General features: G+C 47.6%; 1 protein-coding gene across 2 annotated transcripts; it reads right to left on the bottom strand.

Moving 5' to 3' along the window:
* Positions 1-288: 288 nt before the first annotated feature.
* On the bottom strand, positions 289-23,351 carry Med12 (mediator complex subunit 12). Of its 2 annotated transcripts, none has more exons than XM_028769979.1 (45): positions 23,050-23,351; positions 22,427-22,531; positions 22,037-22,228; positions 21,749-21,908; positions 21,118-21,299; positions 20,847-20,957; positions 20,480-20,734; positions 19,817-19,963; positions 19,447-19,546; positions 19,199-19,335; positions 18,842-18,973; positions 17,737-17,863; positions 16,862-17,091; positions 16,403-16,483; positions 16,117-16,287; positions 15,768-15,912; positions 15,550-15,600; positions 15,139-15,257; positions 14,818-14,961; positions 14,215-14,378; positions 13,855-13,986; positions 13,280-13,507; positions 12,999-13,143; positions 12,709-12,829; positions 12,148-12,249; positions 11,935-12,048; positions 11,499-11,674; positions 11,154-11,333; positions 10,067-10,138; positions 9,519-9,652; positions 9,195-9,356; positions 8,447-8,558; positions 8,194-8,283; positions 7,564-7,673; positions 7,232-7,367; positions 6,317-6,478; positions 4,746-5,123; positions 4,356-4,506; positions 4,026-4,222; positions 3,778-3,855; positions 3,471-3,688; positions 1,606-1,837; positions 966-1,106; positions 693-774; positions 289-494 (listed from the first exon to the last, which is right to left on the bottom strand). In XM_028769979.1, the coding sequence occupies exons 1-45, from the start codon at positions 23,146-23,148 to the stop codon at positions 451-453; spliced, it is 6,549 nt and encodes a 2,182-aa protein (XP_028625812.1). In that variant the 5' UTR covers positions 23,149-23,351; the 3' UTR covers positions 289-450. The 2 variants fall into 2 exon arrangements, with proteins under 2 accessions (XP_028625812.1, XP_028625811.1); XM_028769978.1 differs by having other exon boundaries at positions 966-1,112; positions 4,017-4,222.
* Between the last annotated feature and the right edge of the window lie 2,516 nt (positions 23,352-25,867).

The raw sequence follows: 25,867 nt of genomic DNA on the forward strand, positions 1-25,867 counted from the left end.
AGTTGAGGGGGTACTCTCAACTAAAGGACTGAGGCTTGGAGCTCATTTGGGTGGCTTTCGAGCAGGGAACAAAGGGTAGCAGTGCAGCTAGAACTCAGAAATGCAGAGGCCAGAGGGTGAGGAGGGAGGTGATGCGGAAGGCATAAAGACTGTGAGTTGTTCATCCTTTCCCTGGCACTCTCACAGGAGAGCCTTCCATGTGGAAATTCACACATTTCTTTTGCAAAGAAGCTCTGTATATTGAGTGCAGCAGCTCTGGGATCTCTATATAAATAATATACAAAACCCAACAGTTCAATGTTTCACATTAACAAAAATACTAAAAATTCATTAAAAATGGAGCCTGAGGGAAGGACCCCAACCACTACTGGAGCTCGCCCAGAAAGGAGACTGGAAATTAAGCAGAAAGGCTGGGCCACATCCAGTGTACAAGCAGTTCCTCCAGGTGACTCAGTAGCGTCCAAATATGTTGGTACTGGGCTGTGGCTGTGTATCTGTGAAAAATGAGAGACTGTCAGGGTGGAAGACCAATCAAGGCTCATATTCATGAGGAAAGCTAGTGAGCTGGGAAGGAACGGGGAAGAGGGAAAGGGACATCCACAATGTGTCCCTGAAGCCAGCACCTTAGCCACCTCTGCCTACCCCATCCCCTCTTCTTCCCCAGATTCTTCTTGGGAAGGAGGCAGGCTTACTGGAGAGCTGTTGTTGAAGTTGCCGGACCAAAGCTGCTGTCTGTTGCTGCTGCTGGGTCTGCTGAAGCCCCTGGCGCTGGAACTGGGTAGAAATGGAAAGTAGAAGATTGAACTCCAACTTTCCAGCTCCTTCCTCACCCATCCACCTTAACCTATTAGTGCTATCCCTAACCTCCCAATGCTACCCCATTGTACACTGCTCCTAGCTTGGGTTGGCTATGTGCCCATCCTGTGCAGCTAGCCCTGAGCCTGTGGCTATAGTTCAGCAACTACCTGGGGCTGGGACTGGGGTTGGGGTTGGGGAGGAGCTGCCTGCTGCTGCTGCTGGTGTGGCTGCTGCTGCTGTTGCTGTTGCTGCTGCTGTTGTTGCTGCTGCTGCTGTTGCTGCTGTTGCTGCTGCTGCTGTTGTTGCTGCTGTTGCTATAAGCACATAAGAGATCATTTTAACAAGAGCAATGGAGCTGTGACTGTGTTGAAAAGATGGGAGCAGGAAGAGGAAAGGGAGTTGGAGCCAAGAAGCAGTGAGGGAACTCCAGGTCCACAGCCTAAAGAAACCAAGTAGTATATCTGGCAAAGACTACCCAACTTCTCACTATGATCCTCAGGAAATTAAAGGGAGTTGGGAGGAAGCCATTTAATCACCACTATTGAACCCATTATGGTGGTGTAGGTCTATAATTCCAGCATTCAGAAAGCTGAGGCAGGAGGATTGTCATGAGTTTAAGACTGGCCTAGGTTACAGTATGAGACCCTGTCTGAAGAAACGAAAGAAAATAAAAAGTACTAACATACATCCGCCTTTGTGCTCAGTGCTTACTACATTACCTCACATTTCATCTTGGGGAGAGTGTGAGAAGAATACGTCCTTTCTTTCTTGAGTTCTCAAGTGTCAGACACAATCCCATGGTCTTACCCGTAAGATCTGCTGCTGCTGCTGTTGTTGTCGGATGTGGTACTGCTGCTGTTGCTGCTGCTGCTGCTGTTGCTGTTGTGGCTGCTGTTGCTGCTGCTGCTGCTGCTGCTGTTGTTGCTGCTGCTGCTCAGGCAGGATGGAAGTTGAACGGACGCCTGCCTGGACACCCTGGGCACTCAACGGAGTCATGGTACCCATCATGGGTGTCTGCTGCAGTGTCTGGTGTGAAAACCTCCAAAGACAAGAGGTCCAAAGGTCAAAGCACAGGGCAGGGAAAGGGGGTGGTGCAAACCCTGGGTCCCTGACCTGAAAGAAACTAACAAGTCATTGTATTCATTCCTCTTGGCACTAATGAGAGGAGCCCTTCTGGAGTCTGACAGATTTCTAGGTCAGAGAATAAAACACAAAGACAATACTCCATTTTACTGTCTCATAACCTTAATGCTTAGGAATTTTTAGATTCTGTTTTAGCTATTTTTCTCTCATGAAAAACTGTCTGCACATGATAAGCATTCTATAAACACCTATCAAGGGTTTTTATGGTTGCTGTTGCTCCCCAGAAACACACCCAGTTGTTCTGCTACTCCAGATGCCCTTTCTACCTGAATCTGCAGATCTCTGAAAATCTGCAGCTGGGCTCTCTCGCTTCATCGTCTCACACCTTCCCCTACACCCCGTCCATTCGTTCCACACTAATCCCTTAACACACCAAGCTCTTCCTATCACTCTTCTGAGCAAAGCAGTCCTTTCTGGTTGTGTCTCAATGCTGTACCTCAGTATTCAATATCATAGTCAACTTGCCCTCTGTAAGCTAGGCCCTGTTCCCTCCCTAGCATCCGTTCCACACTACATTTAAGATCTGCTCCTTTCTGTCTCCACTCAATCCAGTCCCATGTTTTGGCTCATGCTGCATCCTTTACCTAGAATGCCCTTCCTTTTCTACAAATCCCAATCATAGTTATCTCAGAGGCCAGCTTGAATCCACAGTCCTTCTCCAGTGACTCTGATCTATACTGGTAGTAGCCCACCTTTTTTCAAGTCCATTTACTTCCTGGCATCCAACTGAACACCTGATTATGGCTTTGTTCGCACCATTCTCTAAAAATCCCTCTGCACAGTATCTTCTGTGTAAGACCTCTACTTCACAACTAGGGTAAAAGATCTTTGTGGTGAGGAACCATGTACTTTTTTTCCACTATCTTTCTTCACTCTAGTTCCAGCATGATACTGGCTACATAGCAGGCAATTAATCAGCCCAGTCTAGAGTATTCTAAATCCTAAGTTACAGAGCCTCATGACTAAGATTTGACTAAAATTAACCATGAAATTCTTTTGTTAGTCCATCCTAAAGTTCAACTGCTTTTTCTTCCCTTGAGAAAGGGTCTCATGTAGCTCAGGCTAGCCTCAAACTCATTATGTAGCCAAGGACGACCTTGAACTTCTGATTCTCCTCCCTCCACCTCTTGTGTGCTGCTATTTCAAATGTGCATGACATAGCAGGCTTTATGTAGGGCTGGGGATGAAAGTCAAGACATCATGTATGCTATCAACTAAACCTCATCCTCAGTCCTAGAGTTAACTGTTTAATACTGGATTTAGGACTCCTTATCATATAACTACATCTATAAACTCCAGGTCCTTTCTTATCAAAGTCAGATACATTTGTTTCTTCTCTCTGGTCCTCAAAGATTTCTTCCAACTCAGGCCATTTGTGGTAATGGTTACATGACCAGATTAGTGTTCTTAATGTCTCCCAAAGTTCAGGCCCATTTAGCACCTTCAAGTATGGGATTTCCCAAATCAGATCCTTCTCAAATCTGCTTATCCCTCAGTATCCCTTACCAGTTCACTACTACTTTGAGTACCTTTGAGTGGTAGTCAGTCCATGCCCATAGGTTGGGGCCTGCTGATGCACATAGCCACTGGGCCGCTGCTGCAGATGGCGGGTAGGATCTACAAGAGTAGGATTGGTAGAAGGGTGGGTGCTCTGATAAGGCTGGCTGGAGTAGCTGGGGGGCACCATGGTACCTGCAGGGCCTGTGTGTTGCTGCAATCCCACATGAGAGACATAGGAAGTATAGCCCTGGAGGGAAGGAGGAGAGAGAACTGGGGCATGAAGGAGTACAGCAACTTGCTTCCCTCTTCCTGATGTTCATAGTCCCAGGCACTTACCTGGGAAGTCTGCAAACCATAGGAAGAACTAGGGGTCATCTGATGGACAGATGACTGTCCCAACATCCCCTGACTCTGCTAAAGGGAAAAAGGAGAACTCAAGTTCGGGAAATACTTTTTGCCATGTCTCTTTTATAGCTCCAACCCTGCATGCTCCTGAGAAGGTTCCAAGTATCTCCTCAGTCCTGTGACCCACCAAAACCCCTCTCCCTGGCAGTCCTCCCTACTGCCCCTCTCACTATCTTTGCCTGGAGCTGTTGGCGAAGGCGCTGTCCCTGGGGCACTGTGGGTTGCTGCTGCCGGTACACAGAGGTCTTATAAGAAGAGGGTTCTAGACCCATGACAGTAGACATAGTTGTAGGCAGCACACCAGGATAAGTTGGTCGAGTTGGCAGCTTCTGCAGTGGTAATCGCACAGGGCGGTATGGGTCCACACGAGGGCCACCTGGAAAGCAGAGCAAATTGACCTCTCTGGGATCCTTATCCCTTTAGCCTTTTTTTTTAAAACAGTTCCAGCTATCAACATCTCCCCTGGGGAGGAATGTTCAACTCCACCAATCCTAGAGACTAGTACTTACCAGCAGGTAGTGGCTGGTTTTGGGTGTACAGGCCCATGGAGCTCTGCCTGTAGCTAAGGTGGGATATAGAACCAGGATTTGCATGGTGTAGAAGGTCTGGAGGCACTGTCACACCATAGGGACCACTCCGACCTGGCCCCATGCCATAGTCCTGCATGGGTGCAGAGGACAAAGGTAAGTGGGTGACAGCAGTTCTGGGTAGGGAGGTGAGAGAGGTAAGGGAGGTGAGGGAGGAGGGTGTAAGGAGGAGCAGCACTGATAAAATTCACTGGACCATAATTCTAATGGCACCTCTTCCCTATGTACCGCACACTTCCTAGAAAGTGGGAACTTTCAATTCCTAACTACACACGAAGTCAGGAAAAGGGCTTGGGCGGGATAGGGACTGGCCTCGCTCTTGGTGGCTGGCTGGCTGCGTTTCTTGCCCTTGGTAGACTTCTTCTTGCGTTCCTCGGTGCTGGGAGGAGCAGCCCCTGGTTTGTCAGTCTTGGGGGGCTCAGGAGCCTTTTTCTCGGGCTCTAATAAGGCAGGGGCTGGTGGCTCCTCATCTTCTGGGGGCAGAGGTAGTGGCTCCAGATAATAGGCTCTGGGTCGAGGCCTCAGGTGGGTATGGTAGAGCAACAGCCGTTGTTGCTCCTCCCCTCGTGCCACTCGGCGGTCCACTCGGACTGTGCCAAACCAGGCCCATGACAGTGGTGCTGTTGATGGCTTCAGGCCCTCAAAAAGCTCCCAGGGCGAGATCTTTTGTTTGGTGGAAACTTGTAGACCCTGCTCCAGAAAAGGAGAAACAATGAGCCACCAAGACTTGGAAAATAGGAGAAGGTCTAGAAAGGATGAAAGAGCTGTTGACAAGTTTTCAAACAAGGAAAGAGGTGTAAGTAGTGAGGGGGCATGAGGAGAAGAAAGAGATCCTGACATACAGATATATGCGGGACAGAACATTCTAGCTGGGGTAGAGTTGAACTACAGGAGAAGGGGGTGAAGGGGAAAGAAGAGACCAGGATAGAAAGACGGTACTGAAGAGGCAGACAGGGAAACAGAGAAGGAGGGGAGGAGAGAGGTTAACAGAAGATGAGAGGGATAGAAAGAAGCCAGAGAGAGGGGAAGGAGGGAAAGAAGGGAGAGAGGAGAGGAAAAGGGGAAGGAGAGGAAAGGAGAAAAGAGAAGGAAAAACTAAAGTGTCAAAGAGAGGCAGTCAGAGGGAAACAGGAAGAGAAAGACAGGTAGGGATAGAAGAGTCAGGAAAGCAGCAAGAGAACCAGATGACAAGAAAGAAATGGAGAGAATGTGTACACTGAGGCGCTTCACTTTGCATTTGAACCTCTGCATCTCCTTTCTCCCTCTTCTATGCAGAATAATATGGTTACACAAGGAAATACTCAACTAAGTGCTGGATAGACAGCCCGTGGGTAAGAGCTCTTGCTACTCCTGCATAGGACCCAGGTTTGTTTCCCAGAACCCACATCAGGTGGCTCACAATCACTTGGAACTCCAGATCCAGGACATCCAAGTCTGTGGGCACCTGCACCCATATGTGGCATACACACACCCAAGCACATCATTTTTTAAATCCAAATACTGAAACCAACATAAAAAATAAAAGGAAGCTGAGCTGGGCAAGTAGAGAGACATGGAGGAAAGAGACAGGGTGCTAGCAGGATGCTGAGAGATGAGAAAACAGTGGGGCAGAGAGGAGGGCAGGGCATGGAGAAAAGTCAGAGGGTAGTGAAACAGGCAGAAGTAACAGTAGAGTGTGAGAAGAAAGAGACTCCTAAAGAAGGGGAGATAAAGGGTAGGGAAAGCTAAGTGATTTGTTCAAAATCCCATGGATGATGGTTTGTAGGTTTCCTTGGGGAGAGCCTAATGGGCTCCTGGATTTGATGTATTAGCTGGAGCTGTGAGGTCAGAGATTAACATGGGGTGCTAGGGGGTAGAGGGCATGGGAAGACAACAGGACATGCCTCCTTCTTGAAGATAGAATCGAAGCCAGCAATCTTGTTGCCTTTGGTGTCGATAAGGGAGCCCTGTGGCTCACAGGTTATGACATCCCGGTTCTGCTTGGGTAGTGGCAACAGTTGATGAACCTTTTCCAGACTGTCTGACTGGCGCTCCCCTAAGTCCTTCTGCAGACATAAGAAGATGGGTCATGAATTCAAAGATACAGAAAAAGAGGGGTAGGAAGTTTCAAGGGGTACAAAGACCATAGTAAGTATAAAGAAGACACTAAGAAGGTTGAAGACACTAAGAAGGTTAAAAACACCGACTGCTCTTCCAGAGGTCCTGAGTTTAATTCCCAACAACCACATGGTGGCTCACAACCATCTGTAATGGGATCCGATGCCCTCTTCTGGTGTGTCTGAAGACAGCTACAGTATACTCATATAAATAAAATAAATAAATCTTAAAAAAACACACTCAGAGCTGGTCGCAGTAGTGTCTATCTATAATGGCAGCACTTGGGTGGCTGAGGTAAGAGTATTTTAAGTTTGAGAGCTAGCCTTGGATATATATATATAAAAAACCCAACCCCCTCCACAAAACTCCCAAAATAATCTCAGCACTTAAGAAGCCAAGGCAGGAAGATTGCTGTGGGTTTAAGTGTAGTATGGGTTATATAATGAGTTATAGGAGAACTTGGGTTACCAAATGAGATGCTGTCTCATACCAACTAAACAACAACAATAAAAACAAATTACAAAAAAAGGCAATGGTATTCAGTAAATCCCCATTACACAGATCAAAAAGAACAGATAGGAAAGGGGAGGGAACAGGGCCCATCTCACTTCCCACTCCCAGGCTGCACAGTAAATACAGTCAGGGCAGAAGGAGTTGAGTTTCCAGCACCCCCAAACCTTGTTCTTGACCCCTCTGTTCACCTGAAGCTTCTTCACCAGGTTCATATATGCACGTTTGTTTTCTTCCATGCTGCCTTGTGAGATACTGGACATGTCTGCAGCCAATGTTCCATTGATAAGCACACTCAGCATGTCCAACACAGTAGTGAAGAGCTCACTGTGGCAGGCAGGAAGCAAGGGAGAAAACCAAGAAGCAAGAGATTAAGAAAGCAGAGCCCTAAGAGGTCACAGGCAGGAAGGGATGATGTCATCCCAAGGGGTCTAAGATTGTGTGAGGGAGCCCAGGGTCATGGAGCCAGTGGTTCTTGCAGCTGGCACAGGATAGGGGCTCCTTCAGGGTTGGGGATGCTCACTTGTTAGACTGCATGTCCACAGTGCCACTGATGATGATCTCCAGGAGGAGCTGGGCCCACTCTGTAGTCTGTTGGGTACTACGCTGCACCGTGTCAAACATGCCCCCCACCTGCCAGGACCACAAGTCAGTCAGATGGTTCAAGGTGATGGTCAGTTTTCTGAGAAAAGCTTAGGTTAGAGCCTGGTTAAGTGGGAGCTGAGACCCACTAAGGCCCTGTCCAGTCATTTGTACCTATGATTTCCTATTCAACGTTAGGTCAGTGGCTGAATTTGGTATGTCAGGATCTGCTTCCTTACTTATAAAAAGATGGGACTTGTACTAAACAAATTCCACAATTCCATTTAACATTGCACAATGCATTTCTAGTATTACAAGGCCCAGGCAGAATGTCGAATATTGAGGCAGGGTTTCTGTAAGCATACGAGGTACTCAGTCTATTGGATCTTGGCCATAGGGATTTGGTTCCTCTGACCATTTTAAGGTCCTCCATTTCAGAAAAGTAAGATTAATATTGGAAGACCTCAAAGAATGTAAAGCCTCCATTCTCAAACCTGTCATCCCTAAGCTGGAGCTTCTTAACTGTCTTTCCAAGCCCACCCTTTCCTTCTTCCCCACAGAGTCCCCTCACCAGGTTGAGCCGAAGTTTGAGTGCCTCATGCATTAGCTGCTTTGGTTTGCAATCATCTAAGTACTGGTTTTCTCGCCAATTAATCACAATCTAGGATAGAAACAAGTTTAACATGTAGCTCAGGAATCTCCTTTCTAGTCCAAGTCACCAAATGTTTTTTATCAGAAAATAATGAAGGCTCCAAGGATGTAGTGGCTTCTTAGGTGCACCCATCCCCACCTTGATGTCACCTCCAAGGCCCAGATATCTGTACCTGGTGCACCTGGCTGTGGAGGGAGGCAAGGAGTCCCTCCCGTTGCTCATCCTGTCCTTTTAGACACGTTAGCACCAGTGATAAGAAAGGCTGCTGGCTCAACAGGGACATGCTGGAGTCACGAGGAGGGGAAGGTCAGAGACAAGAAGACTATAGGTCAAGCACCTTCCAACTTCCTTGTAAAGATTCTACTCTTAAAACATTTTTTTTTCATTTCTGTTTCTACGTGGAGGCCATGTACACATGTAGAGGTCAGAGGAAAACTTGTGGGAACTGGTTATCTTCCCCTACCATGTATAACCTAGGAATTGTACTCAATGCTGTTAGCAAGCATTTTTACCCATGGAGCCATCTTGCTGAATCCTAGATTCTCCACCTAATGTGTGACCTCCTGCTTAGCCGTGCCACTCAGCTCTTGACTTGCCACATTCCTCCTTTCCTTCCTTCCTTTCCTTTTTGTTTTTTGTTTTTTTGAGATATGGTTTCTTTATGTAGCTCTAGTTGGCTTAGAACTTGCTATTTAGACCAGGCTGGCCTCAGACATAGAGAGCCTCCTGCCTCTGCCTCCCAAGTGCACGATTAAAGGCGTGTACTACCACACCCCACCCAAATGCCACTTTCTCATGAGCCTATTCTCTACTTGGAGGCCCAACATTTATTCTTTTCTGGGCCTGCCACCTCCTTTCCTGTCCACTCTTTAGTTCTTACCGACCAGATCCCTCTTCTGGTCAACAAGATCTCTTCTTACCTCTTCTGTTTTTGTCGATCTCGCTCTTTCCGGGAAGAAGAACCCAAGTGCTGACCCTTTTCCAATTCCTCCCCAGCAGCTTTTAATACATGGCCCTGGACTGAAGTGGGCAGTTTGGCAATGAGAGGAGCCACCAACCATACACCAGAACGCTCTAGAGAGCTAGAAGACAGAGGACATAGGGTTTCAGGGGAGCTGGCTAAGCAAAGTTCGACAATCATTTCTCTCCCCCGGACATGTCCAATATCACTATTTCAAAAACATCATTCATGCTATCAGTAGAAAAACTCATGAGGGACAAATCCTAATTTCTTTCTGTCCAACCTGAGCACAGGTTTGGTCTTGCTGCTGCTGGGCATGTTGCTTGCTGTACTTCCAGAAGATGACCCCGTCTCTGCTGACTGCTGGAAAACCTCAATTGTAGCCTTGGCAATGTTCTCCAAGAGAGAGTTCATCTCCTGGGTAGAATAAAAGGCACAGAAGGGCTAAATAGGCAGCTAGCAGTAAGGGGAAACCAGGCAGGAGAGATGGGAGATGAGGCTGAAGGAGGGTATCGTGGAGGTCGGCAGTAGGGACATAACTGTCAGAATCTGTACCCTCCTGTATCTCCGTATTTCTACAGTTCCCTCCTGTCTTCTCCTTTGCCATAGAAATAGGCTCTATTACCACCAGAGCCATACTTGTCCACAGCAAAGACTCCACACCCCTCTCCTTATCACCAACTCCAGGTGTCTGTCATTCTCACACTCCCTCTTATCTCTCTCAGTCAGGAGCTTGAGGGTAGGACCTCAGTTCTTCTATGAAGGCTGATATCCCTGACACAGGGAACTGGAAGTGGTCTGGGAAAGGGAGGGCCTGGAGACATTACTTACATTGTTGGGGGTCTGCTTGATCATCAGCTGTAGCTCCAAAGAGGACTGGCGCATGGTCCACTGGTCTAAGTTCTGGTGGTAAAAACCAAAGTAATCATCATTGTGTCAACCTTACTACCTATTTATGGCTAACTCTTACTCCCCTACAACAGATTCCTAGAAGTTGGAAAGGGACCTCTATGCCTCTCTCATCAGGAAAGACTCCATTTAAATAATCTCAAATCACTGAAAGCGAGCATATTTTACTATGGTTTAAACAATGATTTCATATCCCTCTAGATCCTTGTCCCAGAGCCTCACAAAGTTCTGTTCAATGCCTAGCCTTTAAATCCTTAATGTTAAGGTTAAAACCTGACTATGCTGTTTTACATCAGCTGCTCAAAGTCCCCCACAAAGCCTTTTTACACTCTTTTGAAGTCCTGTAGAGACTGGAAAGCTACTGTTAGGTAATCCCTCTTCGGTATTATTTCCTCCAGGCTAAAGAAAACTCATTCCTTTAGTACTTCCTCCATGGCCTTATTTTCCTATCCCAGTCAGTCAAATGTCTGAGGCAAGCAACATGACAAAGTGAAAGGGTACAGGCACACCTGAGTCCACACAGTCACTCAAAACTTTCTAGCTCCTCATGTGACCTTGGACAAGCTAATTAAACTCTCAAGCCTCGGTTTCCTCACTGGTCAAACAAGGATATTCATATTCACTTCACAAGGTCATAAAGATCAAATTAAAAGGACTGAATATATGGTGCTGTGCATACAGTACATGTGCATGAGTACAGTTTCCACCGTAATAGCTATTACTAGTCACCCACTGAGTCACAACTGAAGTGCCATATATGCAAAGCAGAATCTAGGCCTCTCAGTGGCAACTCTTCCCATAGATGAGCTGTGCACAGATGTGCACTCACCTAACAGCCTAACTCGAGTCTAGACCGTACCACCAGATCTGCTCCTAAGCTCACGCTGGAGCTGTTTTTCTTGTTCCCATTCTCCTACATGCTTGTTCATCTTCCTACTTCCTGAATGGTTCCCACTATTTCCAGATAGGGTCCGTCCTGCTGCTCCCCCCAGCACCCCAGCTCCTTTACCTTGAGAATCCGTTTAATGCGCTGCCTCTGGGGGTTTTCTCCATCTTCGTTGTCCAGCAGTCGATGTGGGTAGCAGATGAGCTGCATGAGGCGCTGGGCCTGGGCACTACTCAACACTGGGTCTTGTAGATCATTGCTATCCTCACACAGTGACTTAAGGCAACGTTCTCCTACCCATTCCTAAGGAGGCTGATAATTAGAGGACGGCAGGCAACCCTGGCAAGTTGTGCCAGGGTCAGGTAAAGGACCCAATGTATAGCAGGGAGGTAGTGTGGTCATGGGTGAGAAACAGGGCTAGATTACACAGAAGCATTTATAGGTGGTGTGGGGGAAAGGGAGACTGACCTGTTGGCAGATGCTTCGCAGCACGTACTTGGCATAGACATCCAGACTTGCTGTCTCCACAGAGATGTTGCGGCCACCCTGCCTCCGACCGCTGCTACCACCTCCTCCCTCCTCTTCTGCCAGTTCTTCTGTTGCTCCCGGCACAGTGAAGCCTGAACCTTTTAGCTCCGCATCCCCTGTGGTTCATGGGTGGGAGATAGGGAGGGCACAGTGAGATCAGAACAGTGTATGGAGATCTGCCCTGGCCCACAGAGGCAGAAATTCCCCAAACGCTGCCCTATGAAACAGAAATATACAGAAATATACTTTTCCCCACCCCCACTCCAAAGGTCAGAGAGACCACCTTTGGGAGGGAGAAAGACTGTCCCTGTAATTCAGCTGGCACTCCACCCTATATATACTTCTGGCATGTCTCTCTTCCTACCCCCTTCCATACCGAGTACAAACACAGCCTTGAGAACAGCAAACACAGCTCCATCCACGATGCGGTTCTGGGAGGCAGCCAGCAGGTGGCGGTCACAGGAGGACCGAATTCCAACGGTAGGTTTGTCTGCAAGGAAGCCCAAGTTAGGGGAAGCAGGAGTAAAAGTAGTGGGTTGAGAGAGGCAGTTTCTTTCTCTAACTGCCTGGCTCCAATCAAGTCACTCACTTCCATCAGACTGGCAAGGATTGAGTTGTGGCGTCTTGAACAGGTGGAGAAGGATTCGGCAAGTAAGCCTGGCTCCTGGCTCAGAATCCTGCTCACTACAAGCTAATAAAAATAAATAAATAAATAAATAAGAATAAAGACAGAGCAGATCTGAAAAAGAATGAAATCGAACTCTGTGCATGTGTATGTGCATGTTGGGAGGCGGAATAAGCTGAAATACAAGTGAGGTGAAACGGGAAAAACAATATAATCCTGAAGGAGAAGTGAAGCACAAAAATGTTATACAGCTGAAAGGTCAAAAACCTCAAAGGTCCACAGGCTGGGCTGAAGCCCACGCTCAAGCATGAGGGAGGTATTGAGTTCAACTGTGTGTGTGTTGGGGAGGGGCGGTGGCATCAGGGCTGCAAATTCAAAATAGGCACTCCAGCCTGGAGTGCAACAAAGCATTGGCCTGGGAACTGCAGCAGGGTGTCTCACAGTCACAGGATGGCTATGGAGCATGCATGAGCAGCACACAGAGTGCAGTTCTGAGATGCTAGGGGGTATGGATTGGTACGTTACCAGCATTGAGGAGTGAAGGGATGGCTGCACATCGAATCAGGTCTTCTAGGAGCAAACACTGACGGGCAATGAGGATAGCAACAAAAGTAGCCAAGGAATCGTGAAAAGACAAGTCACTGACCTGAGCAAACCAGATAGACACTGTGAGTCAGTATGCAGGAGGAGACATAGCCAGTGTGCCACGCCTCCACTCTACTCAACTCTGACCCCCTATGATCTTGATTATAGCCAGATCTCTAACAAATAGGTAAGTGTCTCATATTCCAGCAAGACCCCATCCAAAGGCTTACATCTACGTTGCAGAGGAGATCGTTGAAACCACAAGTGCCATTGTTAGAGGAGCAGCACAAGGCCTTAAGTACTCCCAGCCACTCAGCACTCAGTGACTTGCAATAGCCAGTCAGCTCTGCACAAAGGATGGCGATGTCGTTTACCCTAGGGAAAAGTACAAAAGCCCTCAGGAAAAGCCGTCTCACAAAGCCTCAGATGCCTAGCTTTTGGTCTCTGCCCCAGTCTTCCCAATATCAGGTAGAGGCAGGATGCTCATTCCTCAACTCAGGATAACTCATACCTATCAGGATCATGGTGACCCACGCAGACATGCATAAGAGCATTGCAGACAAAGCTGTAGCGGTTAGCAGGGTTCTCACTAAGACTCTTGCCTAGCCCCGTGTAGGTGAAAGTGTGAGCAGCAGGGTTCTCCAGAGTATCAATCATAAACTCCGGTGCCCAGCGCATATTGGATTCTGATGGCTCCACGTTACAGTAGATGGTGTTCTTCACTTTTGAGCAAAAGTCACTGCAGGGGTGGGGAAAGGAAATAGCAATACTGAAGGAGGCCTGGAGGGATACAGGGATGGGCAGGAAAGGGGAGAAAAGAAAAAAAGAAAAGGAGTGAAGGATGGAGGACCTTGGGAGAAGAAAAAGGGAGCTGGGCCACAGCAGACATGGCAGGAAGGGAGCCACATGTGATTAAGAAAGTGGCCTGTGAAGGCAAGGAGGAAGAAGGTTCACTTTCAGTAATAAAGTAACAGGTGAGGGACACAGTTCATAACGATCCCGCACAGACAGCTCGATGCTGAGGTGTGCAGTAACGGGAAGGACGTGGGACTAGCCCCATTCTCTTACCCCTTCTACCTCTCTTACCTGAAGAGCTCCCCAAATTTGCTCTTTAAATGGCTACAGGAGGTATACAGATCATAGAGATAAGCAAGGATACAGCGCTCTGCAGAGGAGCCATCTGAACGATTCATTCCATGTTTCACCACGCCACAGAGCCTACCACAGAGGCACGGTAGAGAGAATTAACAAGTGGTACCCAGGGCCCAGGCCACAAAGGCCCTGGAGACAAATTCAAGTGTCTGTCTTCTTGGTAAAGCTATTCCTACCCCTACCTTAGTAGCAGACACCGTCACACTGTGTAGACCCACATGTCCTTCCTAGGCTGTTTCTAACTGGCATTCACCAGAACTCTGCACATTTTAGTTACTCCGAAACCTCACTTACCCCTCAAACACTTGCGCCATCTGGTCCTGATTGAGGATGAGGCAGGCGTGATAGTGTCGAAGGACAGCCACAATACATAAGCACAGGCTGGTAGTGTAGCTGCCCACCAGATCTGACGATTTGAGAAGGAGCTCCGCCTCAACCACACTCAGTTCATTCAGCAGCTATCAGAGAAATGGAAGTAAAACCTGAGAAGAGGCTCTTTGTATTGTACATAACCCGTTTCTAGTGAGGAACTTGCCATGGCAGAGCTTGGGCCCTTCCCACTGGAGCCACTTCAGCAGAGAAGGAAGGGTCAGATTACCACATACCAGTGTCCTGCACTCTACTAGCAGTATGTCTAACCAGTCACCAGGACAGCATGCTATGAACCCCACAGCGGGAAGATGGTCTGTACCCAAAGTTCTAATCTGTCTCTTAGGCCTCCCCAGGGAGCACTTAAGTCTCTATTCCAACAGTCTTAGCTCATGTTCCACTCCCTCTGTGCTAGTCTTCAAGCCATCCAAATAGCCTGGGAAGCTGGCTGGAGCCTCCACTCTTGTCTTCATGACCCTATAAAGCATGAATTCCTTCTTCCGCCCGTATCTCTCCCAACTTCCCCACCTGAATGGCAAAGTCGATGAGGCCACTGATGCTCAGTGAATATTCCATGAGGTCGAAGATAAACTGCACATGCTGCACCAGAGGCAAGTGGTATGACATGCCAAGGGCAAAGCTCGTGATCTGCTCCAGAACATTCCGGGAGACCTGATAAGGGCAATGCAAGTGAGACAGGAATGGAAGGAAAGAAGGCCTAGGACGCAGGAAAAGGATGATGGTGGAAGGGGATGAGACCATCAAGCTTAGCCTGCTTAGGGGGGAAGGTAAAAAGGAAATCAGGACAGGAAGCCAGAATGTGGGAAGGGGGCTGGCTTAGGCCCACACCTGAGCTGTGACCTGATGTTGGTCATAATGGGAAAGGTGCTGGAACTTAGCAAAAATATCTTCAGCAGTGGGGAAGGCTTCAGGCCGGTTGCGGCGTCGCTTCTGCCCATCTTCCCCACCTGACAGGACAGTTCAAAGCAAGGAGTCAGGACAAAAAAGAAAACTAGCTGACTAGGGATCAGGTAGGGGTGTGGAGAAGGGACTATGGCAGGGAGGAGGGAAAGGGGAAAGGAGGGAAGGGAGAGGGAAGAGGGGAAGGGAAGTCAGGGAAGGGCTGGGATAGGGACAAATGGGACAAAGCACAGGTTTAAAGGACCACAGACTATGTGGCCCTCAGAGGAACGTGTATGGGGAGGTGCTAGGTTAAGGGTGGAGGGGGAGGAAGGCAGTAAGGGGCTTACTGTGAGGTACCTAAGAATGTCAGGTCTCCAGGATTCAGAGGCACAATAGGAGCAAGCTGGTCTGTAGAGGGGGGGAATGAGGGGGAAGTTTCAAAAGGACTAGAGCTCTCAGGAGACTCCAAGAGACAGGACATTGGGATATGACTGGGAAGTGCCCTACACTGGGCATGGGAAAACTGACTAGGGCATTCTTTAGGGAGGATTCTGTTTAAGGAGACTGAAACCCACCAGTTTCTGCTGTCCCCTTGCGGTTCAGAACCTTCAGGATATCCTTGGTAATCTTCTTGATAGCATGGCGGGCATCATCTCGCTGCTTCCCCACCCCAAACAGTACGACCAACCGCTGGTTGCACTCATGGCTGCATGACTCCTCCTGCATCCCAGCAGCACCATCAGGCTCCATCACAAGTCTCCTGCCCTCCTCTTAAGAGCATGCTTTGCATCTCTCCACACTCCCATGTTCAAGCCCCTTCTCAAACACACCCACCCCCTTAGGAATGGGTCTAGCACCTCAGCAAATTCCTTTGATGGAAATTTGGCCTCAAAACAGGCCATCACCAATGCTGGAGAACAGTACCTGTGGGATTGGAAAGTGTGTGGCATACTGCACATGTCGTGGCTGGTCATATAGAATCCCAAGTGTCCCCTCGATCTTCTCTTTGGGTGGGGGTTTCACATCCTTTTCGACATCTGGTTTCTCAGGGGATGGGCTTCCCTTCCCCTCACAAGGCATAGTAGGGGAGAACAACTAAGAAGACGAAAGGGCAGAGCATTCAGGAGAAGCAGGAGGCATAAAGGAATTCCAAAAGGAGACACAAGGGGAAGAGCCAAGGCACTGGATGCTTCCATGCTCAGGATCTTACTGAGAAATCAGGCTTTTCCATGTCCTCAAAAAGCACACTGGAACTAGGGTCGATGTCCATAGATTCAGAGAGCCCTGGGTCCTGAAGGCATTCAACAAAGCAAGAGCTTTCTTAGTCCCAAGAAGAAGTTCTTCACTGTCCAGGAAAGGTCATGGAGAACTGGATCAAGGAGGCATAAGGAAAGCCCAAGTTCTGGATTCAAACCTTGCCCAGTCACTTAACCAGTAAGTAAAGCCTCAGTTTCCACCAGCTTTAAATGGAAGGCAAGAGGACCTCACAGACCTTTTGTGAAGACCAAGTGAAAAACTGACATGAGACTACTTTATAAACCACGAAGTGCTGAGAAAATACTATCATTCTTGGGTAAATCTTGGGTAAAGGAGACTCTCAGAGGCTTCTGGAAGCTGTGAAAAATGAGTGTCAAAAGAAATGATTAAGAGCAAGGAAAGGGCCACACACCTCTAGCTTGCTGCTGCTGCTGCCTTCAGCCTCCTTGCGCTCTGGATCATCTGCAGGATCATCAAAGGGAGAGGGAGGCCGAGGACCAGGGGCTCCAAATGCAAGATCCCCCCGAGAGATGAGAGTGCAGGTGTACATATTATGGGAGAAAACATCATGTCGGATCAGTTCACAGAATAGCAGTACCAAGTTAAAGAATTCCACTCGCTCACTCTCACTTCGGGGATCAGCTATAAAGAGGGAATAAGGAAAGATGAGTTAGCTGAACACAAAACGGGCACTCTTATAAACACTGCACAGAGACATCCCCTAGGCAATAAGAGGAACAACCACAAATATCCAGAAACTGCCTAAAGATGCAAAGTATGGTTAATGGGGCTAGAAAAATGGCTCAGCAGTTAACAGCATTCACTGCCCATTCTTCCAGAGGGCTTAGGGTTTGACTCCCATCACCTGGGTGGCTCACAATTGCCTATAAACTCCAGTTCCAGGGGATCTAAAGTCCTCCAGTGGCTTCCAGACATGTACATGGTGCACAGGCATACATGTAGGAAAAATACCCATGGACAACGTTTAAAGAAAAGGATGGTTGGCTACACTTAACACTGGCCACCACCACCTTAAAATGACCAGAGCATCTTTGCTGCTGTGCATATAGTAAAAATGTTCTGCTCACATGTTCTTGTGTTGGTTCTTTCCATTTCTCTATTCTATTAAAATTGTCAGACCATAAAGGAGCAGAATTATTCTAAAAGTCATTCTGCACAGAGCCCAAGACAGAAATAGACACCAGAAGACCCTTCTTTATGTTTTCTGATGACATAGCTTGTAACTGGATCTAGGCAGAGTAACTAAAAGGTTATAGATGTGCATACTCAGCATGGGAGCCTGTGTATCCAGAAACTGCAGGAGGACATCCTGGAAAATGGGTGCACTAGGAGCAGAAAGAGAACCAGAGGCAATGGAACCCTTCTCATCAGCTGCTTCAGATTCTCCACAGCGCTGCAAGGTGAGAGAACAAACTGAGGAGTGATTTTTTCCGTTGTTTCCTCACTCTTCAATACATAACCCTGGAAGCATCACTAGTCTTGCCTCCGTCCCACACTTTCCATTTCCTTTGCTACCTCCCAACTACAGCCTTGATCTCGTCTCTAACCAGTTTATCCAACAGTTCTTTCCTATTTGTGCCTTATGTCCTTAACGTTTCTTGTAAGTTTACCACTTTTAATCTTTTGTTTGTTTGTTTTTTGTTTGTTTGTTTTTGTTTTGTTTTGTTTTTCGAGACAGGGTTTCTCTGTGTAGCCCTGGCTGTCCTGGAACTCAGTCTGTAGATCAGGCTGGCCTCGAACTCAGAAATCCGCCTGCCTCTGCCTCCCAAGTGCTGGGATTAAAGGTGTGCGCCACCACTGCCCGGCAGCACTTTTAATTATTTGATTTTGTGAGGCAAGATCTCACTATGTAGCTCTAGTTGGCCTGGAAGTCACTATGAAGATCAAGCTAGTCACACACTCATCGAGATCAGCCTGTCTTTGTCTCCCAAGTGAGTGCTGGGACTAAAGTCATGCACCACCATCCCCATCATTTTTTAAAAAAACTTGTTTTTTAAACAGAGTCTCTATAGCCCTACCTGTTCTAGAACTCCATAGGTAGACCACAGTGGCCTCAAACTCAGTGATCTGCTTGCCTCAAGCTCCTGGGTGCTGAGATTAAAGGTATGCCCCCTGGCCTTAATACCTGTTTTCTTTTCAACTTTTGTTACTGTCTCTGTACCTAGTCCTGGTTGGCTTTGTTGCTGCGATCCACCCTGGTCTGCCTTTCAAGTGCTGTAATTACAGGTATGTGCCAAGATAAGAGCTCTCTATTGTTTCCAATCCCTCAGGTCCAGTCCTAATCTCACTACTACGTCAATCACTACAAGACGTTCAAATTCAACTAGATTCTTTCCATTGGACAATTCATTCCCTTTGCTTTGCCTCTAACCTCAGCCTCAATTTCTGCTTGTCTCTTCTCCAGGAGTTTGGCTACTACCATAGCACGATGCCGACCCGAACGTTTGCAGCTTACAGCCCATTCACACAATAATGATACCACAGCATCATCATCAGAGGAAATCTGTAACCAAAGGATGTGACAAGGATAAGAAAGAGAAAGCTGGGAACAAAAGAACTAAGTTCTCTTTGTTCAAGATAAGGCCCCAGTTAAAAACATCCTGGGCCCAGGAAGCTGGAAGATATCTCTTCAGGAATCTCCTGGTTTCAATGGCATACTATACCTTCACCTTATAGATACTGCTTCTCCTGCAATGTTTTTGCTCTTTCTGTTTCTCTTCTTACTCACCTCATGACCATCCTTACTAGGCCCCAATCCAAAGATTCGATTACAAAGGGAGTCAAGAGAGTTACTAAAGTCAGAGCGCTCAAAACTATGGCTATCCAGCACTTCTAAAGTATGGAGCACCCGTCCAATGGTGAAACCTGAGGACAAACAGTAAAGGGGACTTAACTAGAGGCTCAATGAATTCAGAGTCTCAGATATCTATGAACCTAGCACTCATCCTTTCTTAGCTTTTGTCCTCGGACACTCACCTGCAGTAGCTTCCTGACACTTATCAAAAGACCAGCGAACCTCAACTGCTTGTCCGCGCTCCTTGATTTGTTGTTCGATCTCTCGCAATTTCGCACGGACCTGCAGTTAAAAAAAAAAACTTTAAGGAAACACCCAGATATATAAAAATCTAAAAAAAAAAAAAAGGTAGCCAAGTTGTGTACTACCAAACATGGTAGTACACGCCTGTAGCACTTGGAAGTCAGAGGCAGAAGGATCACCATTAAGTTTGAGGCCTGCCTGATCCACATAGAAACTTTCAGGCTACTCAGCAAGATTCTGTCTCAAAAACAAAACAGAAACATAAAACACATCCCAGCTTTGAAGTAACAGTGCAGCAGCTAAACTTACCTGCTGAGTAAAGGCATTGTTACCCTCTGGCATGGGCAAGTTGGAAGGAGCAATAGGCAGGTGGTCAAGTGGTGAGCCAGTCTTAATTCGGCTATCAGTCAATGAGTAGTGCCAAACTAGGGCACTGGGGCAACACAGAAGGATGGTCTGCCAGACAAATAGAGAAATCAAACCCAGTTATCACTGCTACCTTTCTAGAATCTCCACTTAAGACCCATTTCCCTTAGGTTTGACATCTCAGTTTAGGCTTATCATGACTAAGTTCTTGGAGCAAGTATCATTCCTGATCTCCATCTTCCTTACCTTTCTCCTTTTTTTTTTTTTTAAAAAAAAATAGTATCTTGAGACAAGGTTTCATTTGGCTATGTAGTTTAAGCTTACTTTGAACTCACAATCCTCCTGCCTCTTCTTTCCAAGTTCTGAGACTACAGGCATACACTATCATACCCAGATTCTCATGTACTTTTCTAAAAAGCTTTGGGCCAATTACTTAGTCCTAGAAGAAAATGTTCAAAATCTCTAAAAGGGAACATCCTATTACAGAGAAATGCTAATTCTTGAACGGGTACTCAGTGCCTGCTCCCACTTCCAAGGTGAACTCACCCCCATTCTCCAGGATGAGCAGTCAATTCCTTATACTTTTTTGAGCCCTTTAGTACCTACCTGAAGGATACAGCTGAGGCCAAACACCAGGGGCCGGTGCTGAGGGCACATGAGCAGGTCACTAAAGGGAGTTGAGGGTGTATTGCTAGTTGGGGGTTGAGGTGCTGGGGTAGTGGGCAGAGAACTTGTTGACTGAGCAGATAGGACGTGAGATGAGTGGCTGCTCACACCATCCAGCTGTAGAGCCAATCTCCGGGTACAGAAGTAGGCAAGGCGGCGGGACAGATAGGCAGACTGAACGAATTCCCCTGAGTACTGCAAGGATATGACCAACAGAGCCTGCTAGTTTTCTCCAAAAGACACTGCTCTGATGCCTAATCCTTACTCAAATCCCTCTAAACAGTTCCTCCCTAGGTCTAGGCCTTACTCGAAGCAGTAGGGGAAGCAGCAATTTAAGCAATTCATCTTCTCCAGGGCGTATTTTCTCGAAACACTCAAGCACCCAAGTCAGGAACTCATGTCTGTCCAGCATTCCATCCTATGGATAGCAGGGAACTATTAGAGGTAAGGCAGATAAAGTAAATGGAAGAATGAAGAGAGCCACACCAGGGGCAAGGTAAAAGGCAAATTCCATTCTATACTGACAGGGCAGGATAAGGTGTAACTCAACGCCGTGTACAACATGCCCTTGCTCCTACCTGAAACATGAACAAGGCGAGCTTCTCGTTGTAGTCCCACTGCCTGATTGCCATCTCTACATCATGGGGTAAAGGTCCTATAGTTGAACCACAACCTCCACTTCCTGCAGGCCCTGGCCGGTAGTACTCAGCCATCTTCTGTAGCTGCTCCCATAAGTACTTTGTGATGATTTGAGTCCATTCTAAAGAAAATGGAAAGGGAACTATATGATACTATCCTTAGGCTTAGAATACTCTATCCCCTACCTCCACCCGCAATCACCAGAGTTCTGAACTCTACTCACCCTCTTAGCCTGTAGACAAATGCCACCTCCTTAAAAGCAAGTAATCAATCCATCCACTGAAGTCTCAAAGAACCTTCTGTCTACTCTTTTGGCGTTTACCACTTTCTATATTTAATTATGCTACATACACCTTAGCATCTCCACTAAGATCTAAAGAGCAGAAATTATATGCTGGTCACCTTTACAGCCCAGCACCTGAATACAGTAGATACTCAAATTACTCCGTGCTTACCAATTTCATGAGCGCAAGATTCATGCAGAAGCAGGGAATAGACTAGGAAGATTTATTCTAAGGCTCCATCACTTCTTGAAGCCATCAGTGGTACACCAGGTGTACAGTTACTTACCAGTGAAGGGGTCAGCAGTATTTTTCTTCTTAACCTTAGTCTCAGACATTGCTGCATAGTAGCCACAGGTCATCTTAATGAGCCAGGCAGCCCGCATCACAGGCACTGTGTATTTGGCCAAGTACCCAAATACTTCTTCCTTCTTACTGAAAATGGGGACCTGGATGGACATCACAAACAACAAGGTCTCTAGTTACCCCAGGGAGCCGACACCATGTAGCTTAATCTCAGAATATAGGCAGACACATTCCCCACCTTGACCTTAAGAACAGGAAAACAGTACCTCACCTTTTTGGCTAGGTGTGTGAGTGGTTTGGTGCCAGCCAGGTCAGTAAACCAGGTGTTAATAGCACTCTGAGATCTTGCAGTCACCAGCCAGAAGTTGTCCTTCTGGTTCATTAGAGACTTCCTCCGACCAGTGTCAGAGAGAGTATTACACCTTAACTTCTCTGCAATGATGCTGCTGAAGTTGGAACTGATCTAAAGGGAGAAAAGTATACCTCAGGGGAGGAAGAAGGGGCAGGCACGTAGTCCTGCTTCTCATGTCAAAACGCCAGTGTAGCAGCACTGAGTTGGAAACTCTGCCATTTAGGTTGTCCCTTTCAGTTTGCCCAACCCAGAGCTTTTGCTCCTCAGATTACTCCAGCCTTTTCCTTCAGCCTGGCAGGGTTGTCTCACCTTGGCAGGATTGAAGTTGACGTTCTTGGCACTGCCATGTTCATCCCCAGAGACAGCAGGCTGGTTATTGAAACCTTGTTTTACATTCAAAGCCGTCAGTTCATCCTGAGGCAGAAAAACAGCATTTTAGCTCACCCTCATTCACCTTATAGAAGAGCTTGTTTAAGAGAGGGCAGAAGAAAAGGGAACAAGGGAGAAAGGGAGGAGGAGGATTCTGACTAGAAGAGGTTGTTATTTAAAGCCCAGCCCTTATGTTCATTTGGACCCCACCCTCACCCCCACAGTCAATGAGATTCCCACATCCCCCAGAGCGACCTCAACATCACTCTTCCCTTACCGGCACCTCACCAAGCTGGCCCTAACAACTTTCTGAGGTTTGTGTGTGAGCGCCCGAGTGAGTGTGGAGGGGGGCACCTCTGGCATGGCTCCTGAACCACGAGCTCCTCTACCGGAACTGCTAGCAGACCCTACTCTCCGGCAGGGCACCAGTCCACTCTACTCTTCCCCGTGTTGGGACTTTTGCTCTCACCTAACCTTACCCCCCCTTTCCCTCAACTGTCAGTGTCTCTTCCCACACTAAACACCTGCCCGGACCCCGCGGGAACCGGGAATTGTGAACGCACCTCCTTCTGTTTGGGATCTTGAGGGTACACATCGGGAGGCCCCAGCCGCAGCCGCTTCAGGGGTCGGTGTTCATAGCTCAAGATCCCGAAAGCCGCCATCTTGCCCAGCCCGTACCGCCTGAGGCGCCTGCAGGGCCAGGCGAGGTGGGGAGGGAAGGGGCGGAGGGCCGAGGACGGGAGGGAGCACGGGGACAGCAAGCCGGGCGGCGGTAGAGAGGACCGAGGCCGAGAGAAGGGGGGTGGCGGAGGCGGGGCACGTTAGAAACTCTCGATTACTGCCGGAAACTGCCGAGGGACGCTGGGTACCGTCGGACAATACTGACTGCAGAGTGGGTGGGGCCTCGCCAGCGCGGGGCGGAGCCCCACAGCCCGGGAGCTTTGGGCCCTAGGAGGGAAAGTCAATTTCACACACTAAAAATCCACCCGCGTGGCCGGTGCTGGAGGCGCAGACCTGAAAGAAGGGAGGCAGCCGCTGTGCAGAGCTCTAGCTGGAACTGAGTTCCCGTTGCCTTGCTCAGCTCTTGGCCTAAAATAAGTGCTCAGGAATTTTTAGTTTACTTAGTAACTGCATCTTTTACCAATCACTTCGTTTCTTAGTTCCCACATCTGGATAATGGGCATGCTAGACTTCCTTCAAAGGACAGTTGTAAAGATTAAAAACTACTATTGTTTGAAGAAAGCACCTTTGGACTGATACAAAAGATCCGGTCTAGCCCGGCACGCGCCTTTAATCCCGGCAGAGGCAGAGACAGGCGGATCTCTGTGAAGTGCCTGTCTCACAGAAAAGAAAGCACCAATAAAACTGTAGTGCCTGCTTCTGATCTCTCCAGGTGGTTATCCCCCTTCAGCACCAAAACCCCCAATCCTTTGTTGTTACTAACCCTTAACCAGGTGGTGTACACCTTCAGTCCCAGCAGAAGAAAGCAGATCTCTGTGAATTCAAGGCCAGCCTGATTTAAATAATGACTTCCAGGACAGCCAAGTCTATGTATGAACTGTGACCCTGTCTCAACAAACAAACGAACAAACAAAAATAGCCAGATTGATGGCAAACACCCTTAGTCCTAGCACTAGAGAGGCAGAAGTGTGGCACACGCCTTTAATCCCAGCACTTGGGAGGCGGAGGCAGGCAGATTTCTGAGTTTGAGGCCAGCCTGGTCTGCAGAGTGAGTTCCAGGACAGCCAGGGCTACACAGAGAAACTCTGTCTCGAAAAACTAAAAGAGGCAGAAGCAGGAGAATTTCCTAGTTTTGGGACAGCTTGGTCCACGCATTGAGCTCCAGGACAGCCAGGACTACATAGAGCCCTAGTCTCAAAAAACAAAAACCAGGGGTAAAAAAACAAAAATCAGGGAGGCCCCAGGCGCAGCCGCTTCAGGGGTTGGTGTTTATAGCTCAAGATCTCAAAAGCCGCCATCTTGCCCAGCCCGTACTGCTGGTAGTGCTTGCCTAGCAAATACAAGACCCTGGGTCCCATCTTCAGCTCTGGAGGGAAAAAAAAAACAAAAAACAAAAATTGCCAATGTGTCATCTGAGTCAGATGTGGTGGGGTAAGAAGGTCATTCAGGAAGGTATGTCAGAGTGACCTACACTGTCTCAAAAAGACCAAAGGGTATAGGGAAGCCACTGAAACTTAGTGTGTTACACACCTGTAATTCCCACAACGCAGTAGATTGGCAGGAGAATAACAAGTTCACTTCCAGCCCAAATTACAGTCAGTCTCTCTCTCTCTCTCTCTCTCTCTCTCTCTCTCTCTCTCTCTCTCTCCCCTCTCTCTCCCCCCTCTCTCCCCCCTCTCTCTCCCCCCCCTCACACACACACACACACCTACCTCTTTTCTGAGACAGGGTCATCTCACCATGTAACCACAGGTGACCTAGAACTTTCCATATAGCCCATGCTGGCCTAGAACTCACAGAAAGCCTCCTACAGCTTTCAGGCTGGATCCAAAGGAAAAGGGAGGAGAAGGAAGAGGGAGGAGGAAGAGGAAGAGGAAAAGGAGGAAGAAACAAGGATCTTCTTCACAGACTAGTATTTATACAAATTGTCAGATATTTTCTATCATGAAGTATTGCATATGTGAACTCCAAGTTAAGAACCTTCACAATAAGGCCAGCCAGAAGGTAGAAGATGCTTGCTTGCCATTTACCTGATTACCAGAATAGAATCCTCCAGTTTCACATGATGAAAGCAGAGAACTGACTCTTGCAAACTGTCCTCTGACCTCTGTGTACACACGTACAACAAACAAACAAACAAACAAATGTACAATAGAATCTTTCTCAGGCTTAGTGGCAAAGGGCATTAACCCCAGCACTCCTGTGACCAAAGCAGACAATCTCTTCAAGTTCCGGAACAGCCAGGGCTACACAGTGAGATCCTGTCTCAATAAGTAAATAATTTTAAAAAGAGGAGCTGCAGAGATGGCTTAGGGATTAGGAGCACTGCCTGTTCTTCCAGAGGACCAAGGGTCATTTTCAAGCACCCATATGATGGCTAACAATAGTCTATAACTCCAGTGCCTAAGGTTCTGAAGCCTTCTGAATTCCTCTGGCACAGGGTATGACATGTAGTATGTAGATTTACGTGCAGGCAAAACACTTAAACAAATAAAATAAAAATTATCTGGGCGATGGTGGCGCATACCTTGAGTTGCATCACTCAGGAGACAGAGGCAGTCAGACCTCTGTAAGTTCAAGGCCAGCCTGGTCTACAGAATGAATTTTCTTTCTTTCTTTCTTTCTTTCTTTCTTTCTTTCTTTTTCTTTTTCCTTTCTTTCTTTCTTTCTTTCTTTCTTTCTTTCTTTCTTTCTTTCTTT

Source organism: Grammomys surdaster, unplaced genomic scaffold (genome assembly GCF_004785775.1).
Source record: "Grammomys surdaster isolate TR1022 unplaced genomic scaffold, NIH_TR_1.0 197, whole genome shotgun sequence".
Classification (NCBI taxonomy): Eukaryota; Metazoa; Chordata; class Mammalia; order Rodentia; family Muridae; genus Grammomys; species Grammomys surdaster.

Excerpts from the sequence above, each read along its gene's own strand:
- Med12 (XM_028769978.1), bottom strand. The coding sequence starts at position 23,148 with ATGGCGGCTTTCGGGATCTTGAGCTATGAACACCGACCCCTGAAGCGG. Across the intron at positions 16,288-16,402 it reads TGGAAAAGCCTGATTTCTCA|TTGTTCTCCCCTACTATGCC; the intron begins GTAAGATCCTGA and ends TCGTCTTCTTAG. Across the intron at positions 14,962-15,138 it reads AACATCAGGTCACAGCTCAG|GTCTCCCGGAATGTTCTGGA; the intron begins GTGTGGGCCTAA and ends TGCCCTTATCAG.